The sequence below is a fragment of the Notamacropus eugenii genome, chromosome 1, assembly GCF_028372415.1.
Source record: "Notamacropus eugenii isolate mMacEug1 chromosome 1, mMacEug1.pri_v2, whole genome shotgun sequence".
In the NCBI taxonomy this organism is placed as follows: domain Eukaryota; kingdom Metazoa; phylum Chordata; class Mammalia; order Diprotodontia; family Macropodidae; genus Notamacropus; species Notamacropus eugenii.
The window spans coordinates 128,962,751-128,984,271 of NC_092872.1; the positions used below are offsets into that span (position 1 = coordinate 128,962,751).

Consider the following 21,521-nt stretch of genomic DNA (forward strand, 5'->3'; position numbering starts at 1 on the left):
GTTACCTTTGTCCATCTGGTGAGTGTGAGACAGAACCTCAGAATTGCTTTAACAATCTATATTTTTTCTTATGGTTGCTGATGGCTTGCATTTTTTACTTTGAAACTGCCTGTCCATATGTTTGAACACTTATCTTTTGAGGAATGGGCTTATAAATGTTAACTAATACCTTACATATATCACAGATGACACCTTGATCCTAGAAACTTGATGTAAAGATTTTTTCCGGTCACCTGTTTCCCATCTTTAACTGCATTAGTTTTGTTTGTGTAAAAATGTAAAAATGTTATATATCAAAATTGTTCATTTTTTTCTTCTGTGATTCTCTGTATCTCTTATGTGGCCATGAAATCTTCCTCTAACCATAAATCTGAAAGGTAATTTCTCCTTTGCTTTCCTAATTTGCTTATAATGTCTAAGCTTTGTACCCATTTGAAGTTTACCTTGGTATAAAGTGAGTGTACTGATTTGTACCGATTTTCTGCCAGCTTTTAGTTAGGTTGTGTGTGTGTGTGTGTGTGTGTGTGTGTGTGTGTGTGTGTGTGTGTGTGTGTCTGTGATAGTGAGTTCTTTTTGCACGAACTTACTGCAGGAATTAAGGTCTTTATCATCGTAGAACGCTTTGTTTTCATATGTTGTAGTCCAAATCCAAATCAGTTCCATTGATCACCTGCATTTTTTTACCATTACCAAAGAGTTTTAATGATTTTGTTGCTTTGTAGTAGAGTTTAAGATCTGACAATGCCAGGCTTGCTTCATTCTCATCTTCCATCATGGTTACATTCTTTTAAAGCTCTTTATTATCCATATTCTTATTAGATCCTCACAACAACCTGTAGGCAAATGTTTATCCTCATTTAGAAGATGAGGAAATTGAATGCCAGTGACTTACTCATGGTGACTTAGCAAGTTAGTGGCAAGGAGATACTAGAATAGAAAACAGCTCTCATGACTCTTAGAACAGTATTTCAGTCCCTTTGGGCAAGTATTATGTATTTTATCCTAAAGCAAATTTAATGGCCAATATACAGCTTTAGAAAGAAAAGGCTGTTAGGGATGTAATATTATTTGTGTACAGTGAATTGACAAGAAGATATAAAACATCATTTGGTGGGCTTCTTACTGGAAAAAATATGTGTATATGTAGAATTACTATATTGGTAACATAATTACTGTTTGAAAATCAGCGTTGCCAGATGAGTAAGATAGCTCCACTTGTTAATAAAGACCTGACTTAATAACATTGTGGATCTGATTGTTCTGACAACAAATTGGAAAAGAGGCAGATTAGACACTGGAAGACTATTAAAAGACAAATGGGAGATGTGTCTTGGAAGGTAGTATTGACAAATTACGGTAACTGATGGGATATGGGAGTTGAACAAGAATGAGTCTGAGGTTGTGAATTTGAATGAGTGGTGATATTTTTGACAAGTAGGAAAGTTTAGAAGAGGGGCAGGTGAGGATTAGGAGTGAAGATTTTGAGTTTATTTTGAAGAAATCGAATTCTGAAAACTGAGGAGAAACACATGTTGAGATGTCTTAGGAGATAGTTATCACAGGACTGAAAACTAGGAGAGAAAGTAGAGTTGAATATGTAAATTTGTGAGTCGTCTAAGTAAATGTGGTTATTGAACCAGTGGGAACCAATTAGGTCATCTTTCAGGCCTGCCATCCTATTAGGAAGCCCAGTGACTGAAAAAGCATTTATTAACCACTTACTGTGGTTCCTGTTGTTCTCGGTAGGACCTTTTCAGTTATATCCAACTCTTTTCATGACACCATTTGGGATTTTCCTGGCAGAGGTACTGGAGTGGCTTGCCATTTCCTTCCCCGCTCAATTAGTAAGGAAACTGAGGCAAACAGGGTAAAGTAACTTGTCCAGGGTCACACAGCTAGTAAGTGCCTGAGGCCATATTCCAACTCAGGAAAATGAGTCTTTCTGACTTCCAGCCTTGCACTCTTCACTGAGCCACCTAACTCTGGTATTTAGCAGCATATTAAACCCTGGGGATACACACACCAGAAGCAAGACTGTCCTACCCTCAAGGAGCTTGCATTTGAATAGGGGCAAAACCACATTTGTTGGGCTGGGGTGGCCCTCGGCTATTTACTCTGATTTTGAAAAGAATTGTAGGTTAATAGACACACCTGTTCCAGGAATGGTAGAGTTGGTTTGATTACTATTCCCAGAGCAAAAGCTGTAAGGGGTGAAGTGTATACAGGGGTCAGAGTAGGGGAGCAGGTGTTGTGCTGTGGGGTTGGAGAGGGGTGATGGTCTGGAGTCATTTTAGATAGGATGAACTCTCAACAATCTGGAGTGAGAAAGGAAGCTGGAGAATCAGGTGAGAGGCAGAGGGCAGGAAGATAGCTTGAATATACTTACTCTAGTCTTATCCAGTTGGACTTAGAATAGCTATATTCTATTGGAATCAGCAATCTTTTCAGGAGTTTGGGACCCAAGTTGTAAAGACCAGATTGCTATATTAATGTTAGCTTTGGAATTGTGGTGCTGGAGGAGACTTGTAAGAGCACCTTGGACAGCAAGGAGGTCAAATCAGTCATTACTTAAAGAAATTAATTCAGGCTTTTCATTGGAGGTAAAATATTGAAGCTGAAGCTTAAATACTTTGGCTACATACATAATGAGAAAACCGAACCCATTGGAAAAGATCTTGGTATTGGGACAGATTGAAGGCAAAAGGACAAGGGGATGGTAGAGGGTGAGATGGACAGATAGTGTCATGAAATGAATGAACATGAACTTGGACAGACTTTGAGAGTTAGTGGAGGAAAGAAGGGTCTGTGTGCTAGAGTCCAGAGGGTCGTGAAGAGTTGGACACGACTAACAACAAAATTGTTATCATTCAGCAAACCTCTGCAAGAAGTGCTCGCATTTAAGTGTCTCATTGCAAAGGAGCTGTTCTCTTCCTGCCAACACTGCGCTAGAGAGAGCACAGTTCCTGCCTTCATGGAGCTTATAACTCTAGTAGAATTGATTAATTCCTTTACTTAAAGGTATTAGCTGATATGACAATGTATTTATTAATCCTCTTAAAGAATAAAGAGAGATGTGAGAGCTGGCCTGGTTTGTTTCTTCAAACCACTCTTATGCCCTCACGTGAGGGCATATCACTTACTCCTTCCTTGTCATGGTTCAGGTCTTCCGTCCTTTGCCCTCCCTTCCTGGTTTCTCATTTGTCCTTCTCAATGACGTTATGATGATCCTTTCCCTTCTCCTTCCCATTTCAAGGAGTGCAGCGTTTGAGATTATTTTATAGGAGAGGGTGGCTATGATGAAGTCAAATCATTCAGAAGATCGCGTGTTATTAGTGAGGCTGATGCTTTGTAGATATATCTAGCAAAAGAATTCTGCATGGTTTGAGGGCGCTTGTTTAAATGCAAGAAATAACTTTTCTATAGGATTCTGGACTGTAAGGGAACCTGAACCGTAATCCTCTTCATTTGACCAGATACTGAGGCACAGTGAGAAGTGACTTGGTCAAGGTCATACAGATAGTCACCAAACATTTTTATATTTAAAATTTACCGAGTACCTTGTACTGAATGCTGGGAATACAAATGAAAAGAAACTTCCCTTAAATCGAGTTTGTTATTGGTCTTTTGTTCTTGAAGAGGATGATTGTATCAGGGAGGTAATGCCACAACATGCAAGTGAATTGGATTTAAGTGAGGAAGGACTGTGCAAAGTTACTAAACTCACTGATTTCTCTGGAGCCTTCTGGGTTCAATGGCAAGATACAGATCAGGATGACTGGAGATGGCCTGGGATGCTGTGGGAGACCTTGGCCTTGAGGCAGGCTACACAAAAAGGAAGGTGGAGTGGAGTGGGGAGGAGATAGATTCACATAAAACTATGGGAGAGAAAACACTTGGTGCAGCTTGGAAAAGAGGGCAGGCCCAGCTGGTTTAGGTGCCTTCTTTAAAGGGAAGTTCTGAGAGGAGCCATATAGTCAGAGGCAGAGACCAGTGGGGCAAATAGTGAAGAAAAAAACAGAACCTTGGTTTAACTTTCAATCTGTCTCTTAGGGTCAATCTCTGTTAGTTACCTTGATGTCCCCTTTTAACCTGAGGCTAATTTTTCATTCATCTTAGTAACTGTTCTTATTCAAATTAAAATAAGAGCCTGGGTAACCATCTGAACCGATTTTCTTCTCATAAATACATACCCATTGTTTTAGTCTGACAGTCTGCACACTTATCTTTATGTTATAAACTGCTTATTTCCTTCTCTAGTTACTAGCATAGACAAGTCATGTCAGCAAAGGTTTATTAAATGCCTACAATGTGCCAGATACTGTGCTAAATTCTGGGAAATTGAAAGAAAGGGAAAAAAAAAATCCAGTCCCTGTTCTAAAAAACTCATAGTATAATTGGGGAGACGTGGAAATAACGGTGTACAAATAAGATATATATAGAATAAATTGGAGATAATCTTAGAGGGAAGGCACTCAGATTAAAATCATTCAATGAGGCAATAAACTTTTATTAAATACCCACTAATTGCCAGGCACTATGCCCTCCAGGAGCTCACCATCCAGTGGGGGAGACAGCAAGGAAACAAATATATACAAACTATATAAAGGCTAAATAGGAAATAATTAAAAGAGGAAAGGCACTGGAACTTGGTGTTGGGAAAGACTTCATGTATAAGATGTGATTTTAGGCATTTAAAGGAACCAGGGAAGCCAACAGGTGGAGATGAGGAGGGAGAAAGCATTCCAGGTGTGGAGGATGGTCAGACAAAATAGCCTGGAGGCAGGAGATAGGATGTTTCTCATGGAACAACAAGGAAGCCAACACCACTAGATCAGAGTGTTTGGTAGGGAGGTACATACAAGAAGACTGGAAAAGCAAGAGGGGCTGGGTTTTGATGGGCTTTGAATTCGAAACAGGATTTTGTATTTGGTCCTGGAAGTGATAGGTCCTCATCCTTCTTGACCTCTTGGCACTCACTGTTCAGCACTATTGACCATCTTCTTCTCCTGGATAATACTTTGTCCTCTCTGGGTTTTATGAGTGATCTTGGTTTTCCTACCTGTCTGATCTCTTCTTTTTAGTATCTGTTCATCTCCTGTTTAACCCAGTGCCCAGCACATAGTAAGCTCTTAATAAAAACCTATTGATTGATCTCACTACCTACTCAGCCTCCCTCTTTTTTCTCATTATAAATTGCCTGGGTAGTGTCTTTCTGTCCCTTTTTGTGCTCTTTCTACCAGTCTATACTTTCTCCCTCTTTAACATGTCTGTGGAAAGATGTTTATTCACCTTGCTTTAGCACAGCTGCTTTCTCTCCCAATTGAGTCTACTTTGCTACCTGCTTTTCTTTTTTTGCATGATTCTTTGACAGTGGTTGCTCATGCAAATCATGCTTCTGGCCTCCCACTTTTCTCCTCCAAGTTGACAGGTGTGTAGGTGCTCACAAAAGCATCACTGTCACTGTTCCTGAAAACAGCTCTTAAACCTGCCTCTGGGACTGATGAGAAGTATAAAGATGAAAACTTTTCCTCTGGAATTTGTGGAACTGAGCCATCCATTCAGGATGAAATGTAATGCCTGGAAAGGATAGTCATACTTGATTTTAGCTACTCTGTGACTGTATAAAGTGACTAGGTATTAGTCCCTGTTGTTGGCAGGTTCAGGGACATACCTAGTTCCCGAAAGTTAACTCCAGACCTGGCCTAATGTGTCATCAGAGGAGATGAACATTTATGTAATGTTATTTGAGAAGAGATGGGTAGGACCTCTTTGCTTAAAATATCAGCTGCCACTTACTTTCCTACTTTGTAGCTTCACTTTTGTAACTAGTGCTGGACTGGGGAGCTGACTGACTAGTATTGAATCTGCCAGTAAGTAACTGGTTATTATATTGGGCAAGTCTTTTGCCTTTCTGGATCTCAGTGTCCTGCTTTATAAAATAAGAAGTTTAAGAAGCACTGAAGGGGTCATGGGTAGAAAAAATTTCAGAAGCCCTGGACTAGGTGATCTCTAAGGATTCTTCCAGCCTTAACTTTTTTCTTTTTCTGTGATTATTCTTGAACCTCTCTGCATCTGTCTTTTCCTCCAAGCAATTAAGATTCTCCATACTAATGGTAGATTACCACTAGGCCCCAGAAAAGGGATGGTTTGTATTTGCACCAGCTGGGCAACATTTACCAAGTAGCCAGGGCCCATTTGTGGTTAGTGGGGTTGGAAGGCACCATTGTTGTGCTTGTTCCGTTAATTATTAACACATTCATTTCCATTTCTACTTCAGCCATTTATTTGACTAACTTTTGAGAACTCTGTGTAGTCCATCAATTGGAGATGGCATTGGGGTGTGGCAGAAGGAGCTCTGGGCTGAGAATCAGTAGAACTGAGTTCTGAGAGTTCCAGCTATACAATTAACTGTGACCTTGGGCAGGCCATTTCCTTTCTGGGCCTCAGTTTCTTTTGTAAAATGAAGGGATTGCATTTGAAGATCACTTCCATGGCTGACATTCTTTGTATGTTATTTCCCTAGTTAATCTTTTGAGCTGTAAATGAAAGATTATAGATGATATGGAGTATTCAGGCTTAGCAGGTGGATGAGACAGAAGACAGAAGTGTTCATGTTCATAGGATCCTCCTTTTTCCATTTGTTTCACTTTGCCTTTGGTGTTTTCACAGCACAAATGACAGCTCTTGAGTTTTTTCCCCAGTCTTCTAGTTTAAGCATGTAATTTTCTTGTATCTCAGTGAACTGTGTTTACTGCAAGGCAGGCACGTGCATAATTCTTGCTAACAATGGTCTATTTTATCTGTCTTGTGGTGAACATGATAGAACTGGTCACAGCTGTTCTCTGAAGAGGAGGTATATGTGGGTGTGCAGTGGGGTAGAGGGGGAGGTGGAAGGCGGAAGGCGGAGAGAATGAATGAGAATGGGAGGATGTTACTGTACGTTTTCTCTTTTCTGACTTACATGTCCATTTCAGCTAGAACAGTGGGCCGTTTAGGAACCTGAGGGCTAATGAGAGTGGGGGGGACAGCTACCGAGTTGATTTGTCAGGTATTTGGGGTAGGGAAGGGAGGGTGGAGGGAGAGTTGAAACCAGGTAGCTATTGGGGTTACTTGGATAGAAGGCCCTCAAAGACCATTTTATTACAGATACTTTCTTATTCAGGGAGTGTTGTGTTTTTGTTTTTTTCTTATTTGGAAAATGTAACTATTCCTGGATTGGATTTTACAGTGTTCAGATATATTCATCATTCAAGAGCTTCAGTATCTAGTACTGATGATAGTGTACCTTTACATTAATGTAAAAAAATGCTTTTACCTTTTCAGAGTGATGTCTATCTCTTTTCTTACCTGCTTCTCATAATATCTCTGTGAGGGAATATCATTTTACAGATGAAGAAACAGCCTTAGAGAGGTTCAGTGATCTAGAAATCATAGAATTAGAATGGACCAAAGAACCCCCCAGGTTTTTGACAGATAAGCAGGTTCCAGGAAGAGAACGACTTGTTTGAGGTGTTGAAGTGAATACCAGAGCCATGGATAAAAGTTCTGATAGAAACCCCTGTCTGTCTCAGCTATTCAGAGGAATGATGTGAAGGCGGGCATGGAGGAGAGCAGGGAGGGCCCCACCCACAGTGGGGGCTGAGCCTTTTCTACCTGACAGTAGTGTAGTCACTCTCCCCTCATTTCTGCAAATGTTCTGAGGCAGAAAAATGATTACATTAGGATTCATTGCTCCTTGTCAGACAAGCCAAGTAGGGAGTTGGTACAATATCCTAACGTGTGAATCTGAACTGCTCTGCGTCATTATTTATGTATATCCGCAGTATGTCAGCACCAAGAACTCTCTGGGAGTTCTGTTTCTAACTTTTTATATGAACAGTTGCTTTCTTTGCAAGTAATTCCTAATCTCTTTCTCACCTGGCTGTTGCTGGTGTTGTTTTGTTTTTCCATTTACCAGTTGTTTTGAGCATCTCTTTCAACAGCTGCCTATGAAAGTGGACTTCCTAGGTGGCCCTGCTGAGGTTTCCAAAGTGGCTATCACACAGCTAGTGAGATTCATTCTGTGTTTGATGAGTTTTTCAGAACATTGTGACAGTCTTCTTTTGTGGGTAGGGTCTGAAAAAGAAATGGAACACATATACTCACATATATCCTAGACACAAGGTAAAAGACCCTAGGCTGATTCTGTGTGTAATCCATTGGAGTTTGTTCGACCACACTCCCTCCTCCTCCCTTGGGGACCCAGAGTGGGAAGTAATAAAATCAACATTGTTTTTACCTTCCTAAGAATAAAGCATCTATCATTTTGTCCAGTGCTTTTATTTGGTCCCAGGCATTGCCTTCAGCCTTAACAACTCCTAGAATCCTAATATGTTAGAGCTGAATGTCGTCTTAGGGATCATTTAATCCCATCTCCTAGTTTCACAGAACTCCTAGGGTTGAAATGATTTATCTAAGGTCACATAGTAGCAGAGATTAGAGTAGAACCTAAGTTTCCCGACTCCAAGGCCAGGTCTTTTTCCTTTGCTGTTGTCCCGGCCTAAGAGAAGAGGTGGCCCCTTGTTCATTTCAGTTTATTTCCCAGAAAAGCTAATGGGCTGTCCCACTGGGAGAATTCTCATTGTGTGTGTGTGTGTCTGTCTCTTCTTTTGGGACAGGACTAACCTCGAGGCACTGCAGAAGAAGCTGGAGGAATTAGAACTCGATGAACAGCAGCGCAAGCGTCTGGAGGCTTTTCTCACTCAGAAACAGAAAGTGGGCGAGCTGAAGGATGATGACTTTGAGAAGATCAGTGAACTGGGAGCTGGGAATGGTGGTGTGGTGTTCAAAGTTTCCCACAAACCCTCTGGCCTAATCATGGCCAGGAAGGTGAGCTTTGTGGCTCCCTGAGCCAGAGGCACTTAAAGATTCTCACTCAGCTTGTCATCCCTCCGTGAAACCTCCCTCCCCCCAAACTGGACTTCATATAACACTTCAGCACTTCTTTTATGCATGTAACAATAATACAAAATACACAATAGCTGTATGTGTCATTTCCCCCTACTCGGCTCTGTATGGGCAGGAAACTTGTCCTGACTAACTTTTGTACATTAGGGGACTTAAGCCCAGAGATCTGGCTGGCGCCACATCCCAGGTCATTCCATACACCTTTGATCTTCCTGAAAACTTTGATAACAGTATTGAGGGGGAGGGATTCTAATGTAAAACACACTAGGTTAGGAGTTAGGGTACCTGAATTTTTAGTCATGGCTCTGGTGTTAACAACAACAACATGAGCAAGTGCGTAGAGGGGTGGGCAGCCTGCAGCCTAGTGTGGCTTTGGATTCACATTTAGGTTCTGTCAAAGGGTCACCTAGAGAGCCACATGTGGCCTCAAGGCCACAGGTTGCCCACCCCTGGCCTAGAATGTAGTTTTGCATATATGCTTAATATGTATTTTGATAAATCAAATTAGGTCAATTCTTTGCTCTCTTTCTACTTTTGTGGGCTAGCAGTCTATTTACTGTGACAGGTGAATTTCATTATGTTAAGTTGCTATTGCCCATTGTAGAAGTCCCTTCCAAACATCTTGTGCATTATGATCATATTAATATTCTAGAAATACAGATGTAAAATCCACAAACCTAACTAAAATTCATATACTTAATACATACAAAAATATATAAAAAAACTAACCATCCAGTGGGTCCCTCATTTTCTCCAGAATGAAGCCCATATTCCTTTGCTTGGTATTTGAGATCCTTACTAATATGGCCCCATTTTTTCCCCCACTTAATAGTATTTTTTTCCAATTACACGTTCACTTTTATAAGCTTGTGATTTCCAAATTTTTCTCTCTCCACCCCCCCCTTATCCAAGACAGCAAACAATCTGATGTAAGTTATACATGTACAATCATATTAAATATATTTCCACATTAGTCATGTTGTGAAAGAAGAATCAGAACAAAAGGGAACAAACCACAAGAAAGAAAAAACAAAAACAAGTGAGAATAGTCTGCTTCCATCTGCATTCAGACTCCGTAGTTCTTTCTCTGGATGTGGATGGCATTTTCTACCATGAGTCTTTTGGAGTTGTCTTGGATCATTGTATTTCTGAGAAGAGCAAAGTCTATCACAGTTGATCATCGCACATTGTGGCTGTTACTGTGTACAATGCTCTCCTGGTTCTGCTTACTTCACTCAGCATCAGTTCATGTAAATCTTTCCAGGTTTTTCTGAAATCATCCTACTCATGTAAAATAATATTCCATTACATTCCTATGCTACAACTTGTTCCACCATTCCATCCCCTAAATTTCCAATTCTTGGCCTCCAGAAAAAGAGCTGCTATAAATATTTTTGTACATGTGAGTCCTTTCCCTATTTTTATGATCTCTTTAGGAAACAGACTTAGTAATGGTATTGCTGGGTCAAAGGGTATGCACAGTTTTATAGCCCTTTGGGTGTAGTTCCAAATTGCTCTCCAGAAAGATCAGTTCACAACTCCACCAACAATGCATTAGTGTTTCAATTTTTCCACATCTTCTCCAACTTTCATCATTTTCCTTTTCTGTCATATTAGTCAGTCGGAGAGGTGTGAGGTGGTACCTCAGAGTTTGGCCCCATTTTTACTAGCCACTCATATCTCTCACTGCTCCCCAGCACACCCTCTGCTCCAGCTAGGCCAGTCTTTTCACTATCTTCCGAATATACCATGCTTATTACTTACTGCCTTTCTGCAGTTAGTCACATCATTCCCTAAATCTGTTCAAATCTTACCCATCTTAGAAGGTTGAGGTAAATCTCAGCCTCCTTCAGGAAGCCTTCTCAGACTGCTTCAGCCCACATTATTTCCGTTCTGTGAAATTCTATAATACTTGCTATCTTTTCCATTCATTTGATAGTTAACTAATAGTAAGAGATAGTGTGTGATTAACTGTTTCATGTGTATGTGTTTTGTCTCTGTAGCTCCACTGAAAGTGACTGGAAGGCAGGAACTGTATTTCTTTAGTTTCCTCCTCACTGTATGCCTACCAGCATGTCACGCATAGTAGGTTCTCAGCAAATATTTGTTGAATGACTGTCTATTGAGTGGATTTGGCATATGCTTTTGAATTTTTAAAGCAAAGAAAGTTTGGTGAGGCAGTTAGGTGGTTCTTGCATTTTCTGTAGTTCAGAGTAAAGTCACTGTGTGGCCTCTAACAAATCCTAACAAAATCATCAGTCCAAGGGGAAACCCCAGGTAGCTTGAACCTATTGGGAGGTTCCCCATTCCCCTTCCCTCATAAGAACCAGTGAACCATTCTCTAGCTGCAGCGAATAAACCCTTCCAGTTTCCTGTTTCTCCCAGGGGAGGTCCTTCAGCCCCTTTGCTGCTCCCCCATCCCCATCTCCATCTCTGCCCAGGTCCTCAGAATGTGGTAGCGCAGCCTGCATTCCTTTAGTTATGGTTCATTTAGTCACAAACACAGGCCTTGGCTTTCTGTGCTTCAGTATTTGGTGCTTTGGGTGGGTGGAACATGCTTAGGAAAACTTGCCTTTTTCTTTTTTTTCTTTTTTAAAATTTCCTTCCTATCAAAAGCTTCAGCAGTTAGGAAGGTGATTTCAAGTTGTCATTCTTGTTTTTAACAGCTCATCCACCTGGAGATCAAGCCAGCAATTCGGAACCAGATTATACGGGAGCTGCAAGTCCTGCACGAGTGCAACTCTCCATATATTGTAGGGTTTTATGGGGCCTTTTACAGCGATGGGGAGATCAGTATCTGCATGGAGCACATGGTAGGTGAGACCAGTAGGCCAACTCTAGCTAGATCACTGGCACAGGGTGGTGCTAGGCTCTGCCACTATCTATGTCATTGCTCTGGCCATCGGTAAGAGATGGAAGATTCTCATTAGTGTCCTCTCGTTTGCTCTCTTTTTCTCTCAGCAAATAACTTGTTATTTAGGGGAAATATTGACATGATGAATGAAATACTTGGGAGAATCAGCATTAAATAGTTTTTGGCTCCTTTTCTATTTTGCAGAGTATCTCCATTCCCCTCTTCATTATATTTCTGAAGTTCCATGGGCTCGCACTGACCTGGGGGAAGAAGTCTGTGATCCCACTAGGATATGGAAAGATCCTCTCTGGCCAGTTTTATAGTTTTGGTGTTTGTTTTTTTCTTAATTCTCCCATTATTTTAAATGATCAAGATGTTCTGTATGGATTCTTCCAGACATCTGTCAGCTTTTGTTGGTGCCATATGGAATGTAGATTCTGGAAGCATTTTCTGTGTGTCTACAGGTTATTCAGAATACTCCCTCTTGCTTATCCAGGAGAGAAGAAATTTTCTGTGGAAAAAGATCCTTAGTTCAGTAGTTGTTGCCCAGGCTGCCTCCCCCTGCAGTAAAGCAGTCCTTTTTGGGAGGCATGGAAGCACACTTCTGTTTTAGTAACATGAAATGATGATTTTTTTATGATTTAGCTTGACCTTAGCCTTTCCTTGAAATGGTAGAGGGAGTGAGAATCATTTCTTGTCCCTTTGTTTCCTTATGCACTTTTTGTTGGTAACAAAATCTCTAACCCTGGCATGTAAAATTTGGATGCAAATATGTGAATAGTAAATGAGGACCTAGAAACGGAAGTGGAAAGGAAGGTGATGATCTTGAGCCAGGGACAGGAAAGGCAAGAGCAACCTCCCTTCCCTTTAGGTGCTGCCAGGAAGATGGAAGATGTGTGGACTGAGCAGGGATTTGGAGCCAGCCAGGCCTCTGGTCTTCAGTCCTCTCTTGTATAAAATGAGAGAATTCAGCTTGATTATTCTGGTTCTAAGAGTCACCTTGCTCAGCCCATATGTGGTGTATTAGTTGGGGCAGCTACATTTTAGGAAGGATATTGATGAGTTAAAGATCAATGAGAGGGAAATTCCTGGATCACCTAACCAGCGAGATACCAAACTGGCCATTTTCTCTGGTACTCAGCATGACTACATACAGGAGATAAAACAACTTCCTGTTTCTGTGTAGTCCAAGACAACAAAAAAAACTAATGAGGTAACAGTCTGGTGAACCAACATCGAAAAAGACTAATTCCCAATTCTAACGTACTCTGTTACTGGGCTAGATGCCAGAGAGGAGACAATGAAGCATGAGATGATAATGATAATCATGGTGCTTAATGTTTAGGTAGAGTGGGTGTTCTCGACCTAGGGTCCAGGAACCTGTTAAAAATATTTTGATAACTTAATTTCAATATAATTAGTTTTATTTTTAATCTTATGTATTTTATTTCATGCATTTAAAAAACTTCTGATAAAAAGTCATTCTTTAGGCCTATGTGACACAAAAAACTTAACCATATTTTGTAGAGCTTTGAGGTTTGCAAAGAGATTTACATATAATATCTCATTTGGTTCTCAGCAGTCCTATGAGAGGTGGGTATGGTTTTTATTTCCATTTTACAGATGAGGAAACTAAGACTAAGAGAGGTTGTGATTCAGTTGCCCAGGGTTTGTCGTTCAGTTATTTTTCAGTCTTTCTCTGACTCTTTGTGACCCGATTTGGTATTTTCTTGTCAAAGATTCTGGAGTGGTTTATTATTTCCTTCTCCAGATCATTTTACAAATGAGAAATGGAAGCAAACAGGGTTTTTTGCCCAGGGATGATTTTAGATGCCATGTTTCCTTCTCTTTCTACTGTTCCTAGCTACCTGAATGAGATTGAATGAGATTTCATCCCTGCTGTTGCAGAACTTACAGTCTAGTTGTACCTTCTTTTGTGACTCCTCACTGAAGTTAGTTTTTTTTTTAATATTGGGAAATCAGTCATTGGAGGCTTTGTTGAGATCCTAACATCTGGACGTAATAGCTAGCATTGATAAAAGAGCTTTACAATTATCTCGTTTGATCCTCACAGCAGTCCTGGGAAGTAGTTGAGTGATCTGAGGCAACCAGGGGTTTTTCACGAATACATGAGATATTTGTCCTTATGCCTTTTCTTGAGACTGTCAGGAATAATGCCTTGTGGGTAATCTCTGGTCACCTCCATCCTAGAAGGGAATTCAAAGAAAAGTTTTGTGGGGAGAAACATGGTTGATTTATCTCAGAAGGGAGTTGCGATGACTTTCCAGTCTGAGTTTTTGGAAAAAGGAACAGATAACTTCTGGGTTAGAACTTGGCTAAGGGCATCTTTCAGTGCTACAGTCTTGTTCAGGTGGTGAAACTGGAACTCATCAGATAAGTGGATAGTTCTATTGTAAGAATTTTTGAACTAATATTTTCAAAAAGCATTTGCTGCTTTTATAGAAAACTTTCACAAAGGCACTATTAACTTAGATTATAATTAGCCGCTAAAAATAAGCACAATTTAGGAAGCTTTATTCTAACTCAGCAAAGCCCCTAGCAACAGTGATATAGAATTGGAAAGGTGGAGAGGTTAGGATAGTTCTGGTTCTCAGCGTGACTTATCCAACAGATCTTTCTTTTGACTTTGTTACGACATTGTAACCTTTTCACTTTGAGCCATTTCTTTTAGTGGTGGCTCAATGGCCAAGTGGATGGGACGCTGCATCTGGAGTGAGGAAGACTGAAGTTTAAATCCTCTCAATTGTCAAGTGGGGATAACGATAGCACCTATCTCCCTGGGATGTGGAGAGAATCAAATGAGATAATGTTTGTAAAGCACTTAGCACAGTGCCTAACACATAGTTAGTATTTGTTTCTTCCCTCCTCCCTCTCTTCCTTCCTTTTCTGACACTGCATTATTTCTGTTTTTCGTCCAGAAAAGAGTTAAAGGAAAGAACGCCAGATACCTTTTTGATTTTTAAAAATACTTTTTATTTTTTGTTATTCTCTACATAACAGACACCTATATAATTTGCTCCCTCCTACCTCCAATTTTTCACGCCTTTTCCCAAAATAGAAAAGCCTTGTAAACCCTTCTTATATCAGATAAGCATATGAAAACGAAGCAATTCTGTACATCCAAAAATATGTCCCATTCTGCAGTTTGCATTCATCACACTTCTTCAGTCTGTAATGAAGACTGATGTCTTCGTTAATTAGTATTCTTAAGTCTCTGTGGTTTGTTGGCATTGTAAATTACTGTATAAATTATTCTCTTGCTTCTATTTGTTTCACTCTATGTTCATACAAATCTTCCCAGGATTCTTTGAACTCAACCCATTCCTTTCTTTCTTATGGGCCCAATAATATCCTGTTACATTTATATGCCCTGATTTATTCAGACCTTGCCCCTAATTATTTCCATTTCTTTGCTACACTAAATGGTACTGTTATAAATATTTCTGTGCACATGGCTGCTTTTTTTTTTGTCTTTGATCTTTGGGATATAAACTGAGCACTGTTATCACTGGGTCAAAGGATATGCACAATTTAGTGAACAACAATGACCTTACCTTGTGTCCATGGTCATTCTGTTTTTGTCATCATTGTCAGTCTAGTGGATGTGAAATGGGATTTCAGATTTGTTTAAATTTGCATTTATTTTTATTATTAATTATTTGGAGCATTTTTATATGGCTATTGATACTTTACATTTCTTTTTTCCCCCCCACTTAGTAGTATTTTTTTTTCCAATTACAGGGATAGTTTTCAACATTCATTTTTATAAGACTTTGAGTTCCAAAGTTTTCTCCCGCCCTCCCCTCTGCCTTCCCTAAGACCTTATCCATGTACAGTCATGGTAAACATATTTTCACATTAGTCATGTTGTGAATAAAGAATCAGAATAAAAGGGAAAAATCACAAGGAAAAAAACAGAAAAAAAAGTGAGAAGAGGGTTTCCATGTGCACTCAGACTCTCCACATGTGCATAGCGCGAGTCTTTGGGAATTACCTTGGATCACTGTATTGCTGAGAAGAGCTCAGTCTCCCACAATTGATCTTTGCGCAGTGTGGCTATCACTGTGTGCAGTGCTCTCCTGCTTCTGCTCGCTTTGCTCAGCAGCAGTTCATGTCATTTTTCCAGGTTTTTCTGAAATCATCCTTCTCGTCATTTCTTGTAGCACAATAGTATTCTGTTACATCCCCAGTTGATGGGCATCCCCTCAGTTTCCAGGTCTTTGCCACCACAAAAAATGGATAGCACACATTTTTTAGAAAATTGTTTGCATACCATTTGACCATTTATTTTTGGGGATTCACTTTTGTTGTCATATATTTGAATCTGTTGTCTCTGTATCGTGGAAATGAGGCCTTTATTGGAGAAACTTGCTGCAAATATTTTTTCCCAGTTCATTTTTTCCTCTTCTAATTTTACTTGTGTCGTTTTGTTTGCACAGAAGTTTTTTCAGTTCATTGTAATCAGAATTATCCATTTGGTATCTTGTGTTCTCTATCGCTTGTTTGGCTGTCCCGTGAAATATCTCCTCGGATTTTTCTGTTTGTTTGAGATGTGACTTTTTATGCCCAGATCACATATCCATTTCGAGTTTGTTGTGGTATGTGGTATGAGATGTCGGCCCAAAGCTCTGTCTGACTGGCAGGTCTCCAGTCCTTACCAGGGTCTTTAGGTTTATTAAGCACTATGTTGCTGTACTTCTATAGCGTGTATACCTGATCTATTCCATTGATCAACTTTTCTTTATTTTTAGTCAATACCAAGAGAAGTTTTGATTATTACAACTTTGTAGTATAGTTTGAGATTCTGATACTACTAAACTCCTTTACTTCCAATTTTTTTTGTTATTGTTATTTCCCCTGAGATTCTTGACATTTATTTCCTCTACATTATTATATTTTTTTCTAGCTCTGTAAAGTTATCCTTTATTAGTTTGGTATGGCATTGAATAAGTAAATTAATTTGTTATTTTTTTAAATATATTGGCTCACCCTGTCCTAAGGGGTGCAGAGGGATAGGGTACTGGGCTTAGAGTCAGAAAGACTTATCTTCCTAAGTTCAAATCTGGACCCAGACATTCATTAGCTAAAAAGTCACTTAACTCTGTTTGCTTCAGATTCTTCATCTGTCAAATGAGCTGGAGAAGGAAATGAAAAACTACTCTTGTGTCTTTGCCACAAAACCCCTAATGGGGTTTCAGACAGGATTGAAAAGGACTGACCAACAAAATCCACAAACAATTAGTATTTCTTCAATTATTTAGGTTTGTCTTTATTTCTGTAAAGAGTATTTTGTACTTATATTTTGTAACTTTTGAATGTGTCATGGTAGATAGATTTCCAAATATTTTAGATATTTAGGATGATTATGAATGTAATTTTTCTTCCTGCTGGGTTTTATTGTTAGTATACAGAAAAACTGATGATTTCTATGAGTTTATTTGATATTCTGCTACTATCTTGTATTAATGCTTAATTACTTGTATCTATTTGTATTTAGTCACTTCATAATTATTCTATATCTTTTTATCTGTACACGTTGTCTTTCCTATTCAAATGTAAGCCACTTGTCATTAGGGACTGTTTCATTCTTGGTATACTATCTCCAGTGCCTAGCACATAGTAGGTGCTTAATAAATGATTGCTTAAATAATTTTCTGTTTCTTTTTCTACCAATCTGGGTATTTTATTATTTTTTTTAAAGTAGTTATCCATTTCACCTGAATTTTCTATTTTGTTGACATATAACTGGGCAAAATAATTTCTGATAATTTCCTTTACTTTTTCTTTATTTGTGAATTCTTTAAAAAATTTCTGAGAATAGCATTCTGGTTTTCCATCTTTTAAAGAAAATCAGATTAGCAGTTTATGTCAGGAAATCAACTCCTGGTTTATTCATTGATTTAGTGTTTTTTTATTGTTTGCTTTTATTTTGTTTTATCTCTTCTTTGATTTACTTCTTTGCTTAAAGCAGGGGTGGGTAACCTGTGGCTTCGAAGCTTAAAGAATAATCTGGGCCATCTCTATTTAGGCTACTAGTTTTAATCAGTTTAATGTAGCGTATTCATCCCTAATACTTGCATTGAGGAACAAGAGGCATTGAGAAGTTGGATTAAGATAGCAAAGGTGGATGCTCTGCATCCTGTCACATCACAGTGTGACCTAATCATTTTGTTTGAAAAGTGCAATATTTCTTGATTTGTGCATTAATATAAGCGTAAAAGACAGTCCTAATGAGGAATGTATAGATGGGTAGACATAGTGTTGCAGTGATGTCCAAGAAATATTAAAAGACTTTGTGAAGACTGTGTTGGGTGAATGCAGAAGGATGTGGACAAATATTGCATAGAATAAATGAGAAGGCATGGGTGAGTTGTATGTAATATGAACTTGGGGAGGAAGTGCCTATTCTGATGACATTATAAATCAATGGATAAAAAGAACATTCCTAGAGCCTCAGACCAATCTTCATTCATAGTTAAGTACAAAAGTACCAAGTAACAGTGTTTGGATTTATTTGGGGTTTTTGTATCATGGCTTCCTTCTATGGCCTCACTTTACTGAGTGTTAACTTGCTCCTGCTAAGCCCTGAACATGATTGAACAGGAGCCCAGCCTGCTGACTAACTTGACTAGTCATGTTCAGTTTCTATTGATAAATCTGGCCTTAGAGACTATTGAGATCTGACATCCTATGGCATGCTGATCTGATAATTTTAACTATCTTCATAATCAGTAATCTAATTTTAAGACCTCTTTGTTGCATGGAAACACCATAAGCTCTTACAGGCATGGGACCTTGAAGATTTAGATCTCCGGAATGGAACTGCTGTACTTTATTGTAAGCCTGGTATTTAGCATGATGCCCCATATGTATAGTGGGGGTTCAGTTATTAATGATAATTTCTAACTCAGTGATCACACTGCAGCTTTAGGAAAATGTTGTCATCTTTAAGAATTGTGTCTGTTTCTCAGATCATTTTGGAAATGGTCATTATTTGGAATTCACTAGGTTTATCATCGCTGATTCATGAAGTCTTTTATTATTGTCTTAATCTGTTTAAATCTTGCATTGTTTAATTTTTCATGTGTGTGTCTTACATCCTTAACTAGAAGGTAAGTTGGTGACAAGAGACAGTCTCGAATAAGGAGATAGTTTCGTACACATTTCTCTATCGATAGCACCTGACCCATTTATCACTTAGTACGTTTTGTCGGTTGTCTGATCAGCTGGAAAGAACAAAAGGACATTTGTCTTCCTCTAAAAGGAACGTTTGCTTTGCATTTCCTTCAACTTGTCCGAAACAGTTGGAAACAAATCGTTAAACACTTACCATTTTCTTCTTAGGATGGAGGATCTTTGGACCAGGTTCTTAAGAAGGCTGGAAGGATTCCTGAGCAGATCTTGGGGAAAGTTAGCATTGCTGTAAGTATTTGTCTTCCTTGAAATTTTGTTTGAGGTAGCTAATAAAGGCAAGGAAGGAAGTAGGAGTTCAGGTGAAGAAAGAAGACTTTGTAACGCTTATCGTTGATACTGCTAGTTGCCATAATGAATGTCTATGTCTCTTTCTCTGTTTTTTTTTCTGTGTGTGTGTGCGTGCACGTGTGTATGTGTGTTTGTGTGTCTATTCCTATGTGACTTTCCCTTTTTTAAACTGCGTGTGTTGAGAATAAAAGTGAATTCTCTTTCTGAAGATAACTGACAGAAATTCTTTTTAGTCTGACCATACTTTTAGGACAAGAGAGAATGTGTTTTTTGTACTCTTTCTTTCTTGGTGTATTCATCTCTTCCCATGCCTTAATTATTACCTCAGTTCAGTTGACTCCCAAATGTATATCTCCATCCTTACTTTCTCTCCCAAGTCTGATATTCCTAGCTTCTTGCTTGATATCTCTACTGGGATATCATCATACACCTCATACCCAGCAAACCCTCAAACCTTTTCCCTTACCCTCTTTCCTTGTTTATCATTTTTGCTTAATGCTGTATTGCTGGGTAACATCTCTTGGACTGTTTAAACTTAATGATATTGAACTTATATTTGTAGATTTTTGTGCTTATTTGACTTTTCAACATAAATATCCATATTTCTTCTTTACTAGGTAATAAAGGGTCTTACATATCTGAGGGAGAAGCATAAGATAATGCACAGAGGTAAGGCTTATTTCTTGAAAAATACATTGTTTCTAGTCAAAAAATGTCTTAAAATATTTCGTCTTAAAATGTAACTTGTTATTTTTCTGTGAGTCCTTAGGACAGTTTGTTAGAGTGAATAAATACATTGTAACCTTTTTTAGTCATTGATACCTGTAAACTTCATGGAACAGGAAGGAGTGGTAGGGAGGCATGCTTGTATTTAGCCATCCTTCTATCTCTAGCAGTGTTGCATACTTATAAACACTTAACTGCCCTTATCTTCTTTCTCTAGTGGAAAAGCATTGAGGAAACCTGGGATATTGCCACATGTCAATATCACAATATATTGCTTGGGAAACAGATCCCAGTATGTGGCTCAGAAAGGAGGCCAGAGTTATAGGTTCAGTCTGTGTGTCATCCAGTTAGCTTTGTCCTGCTCCATGGACTAGACTGTTTTTCCTACAGCCAGCTGTCTTGCAAATGCATGCCACAGGTCATAACGAGGACAAGGGAGAAGTAGAACATGTGTGCCTTAGGACAGGTAGATACTTCCTATTGAATGAAAAAGAAGGATTCACAGAACACGTGATGCTGGGACAAGGTTAGTGGCATTTTCATGTGCAGAAGATAAAATATTAATTATGTGCAAGTACTGGTTTTTCTGAGATGAAGCAAGGAAGCCTGGAATTCCAGTCCTTTTGGGGATGTTAATGCCATTTTACTTGTGTCTGATTAGGCTGAGCCTCATTTTTCTCTCCCCTCAAACTCTGTCTCAATTTGTTTGATAGTATCACTTTTCCAGAAAGAAAAATTGTAGAATCTTAGTGTTGGAAAGGTCCTAGGAATTCATTTAGCTCAGAGCCTTTGTAAAACTGACTAGCCTGTATAGCTTCCCCTGGCAAATGGTTATCCAGCTTCTTCTTGACAGAGAAACTGAGGCAAGGAACTCAACTATTGTAGTGAGGCTGTCCGTCCCAAAGTCCTTGGCTCTCTCAAGCGATTCATCATCAGAAATGGTTATGGTTTTATTTATTTATCTGTATTAGTGCAACCATTTTACTGTCAGGACCAAAGGGTCTTATTATTTGATTTGCAGCTGAAACTTCCCACATACGTTATCTTTCCCATTACAGTGTGGCCTCCTTGAAGGCCGAGGATGTCTTACTCTTCATTTTGTATCCCAGGCTCAGTACTTTGCATATAGGAAACATTTCATAAATTCATTCATGCATTCCTTTATTGGTCAGTCAATAATACTGTGTGATCCAGGCACTATGCTAAACCCTAGGAATACAAATACAAGCCAAAAAAAAAAAAAGACAGTGGCCACCCTCAGGGAACTTACATTCCAAAGTGGGGAAGTCTGGTTGCAGTTCTTGCTCTGGGCACACTCCTTAAGTACAGGAGCCATCGAATTCCAAGGGAGGGGCTCCTGAGGTGTGCATCCTAGGGCTGAAGTGATTTTCCAGGATGAAGAGGTTTCTCATGGTTAGAATGGTCTTCGATTGAATGAAATTCTGCCTTCTCTCCTTATAGTCCCTTAGCCCTACTTTTGCCCTCCAGAATC

General features: G+C 39.2%; 1 protein-coding gene across 2 annotated transcripts in view; it reads left to right on the forward strand.

The window, feature by feature from the left end:
- The window catches only part of MAP2K1 (mitogen-activated protein kinase kinase 1), a 100,629-nt gene that overhangs the window by 30,613 nt on the left and 48,495 nt on the right, over window positions 1–21,521 (forward strand). The window contains exons 2-5 of one of the 2 annotated variants that reach the window (XM_072614654.1): window positions 8,658–8,868; window positions 11,613–11,759; window positions 19,166–19,243; window positions 19,921–19,972. In XM_072614654.1, coding sequence (XP_072470755.1) covers window positions 8,658–8,868; window positions 11,613–11,759; window positions 19,166–19,243; window positions 19,921–19,972 — 488 coding nt within the window. The remainder of the gene's footprint in view (window positions 1–8,657; window positions 8,869–11,612; window positions 11,760–19,165; window positions 19,244–19,920; window positions 19,973–21,521) is intronic. The other variant, XM_072614663.1, reaches the window with a different exon arrangement.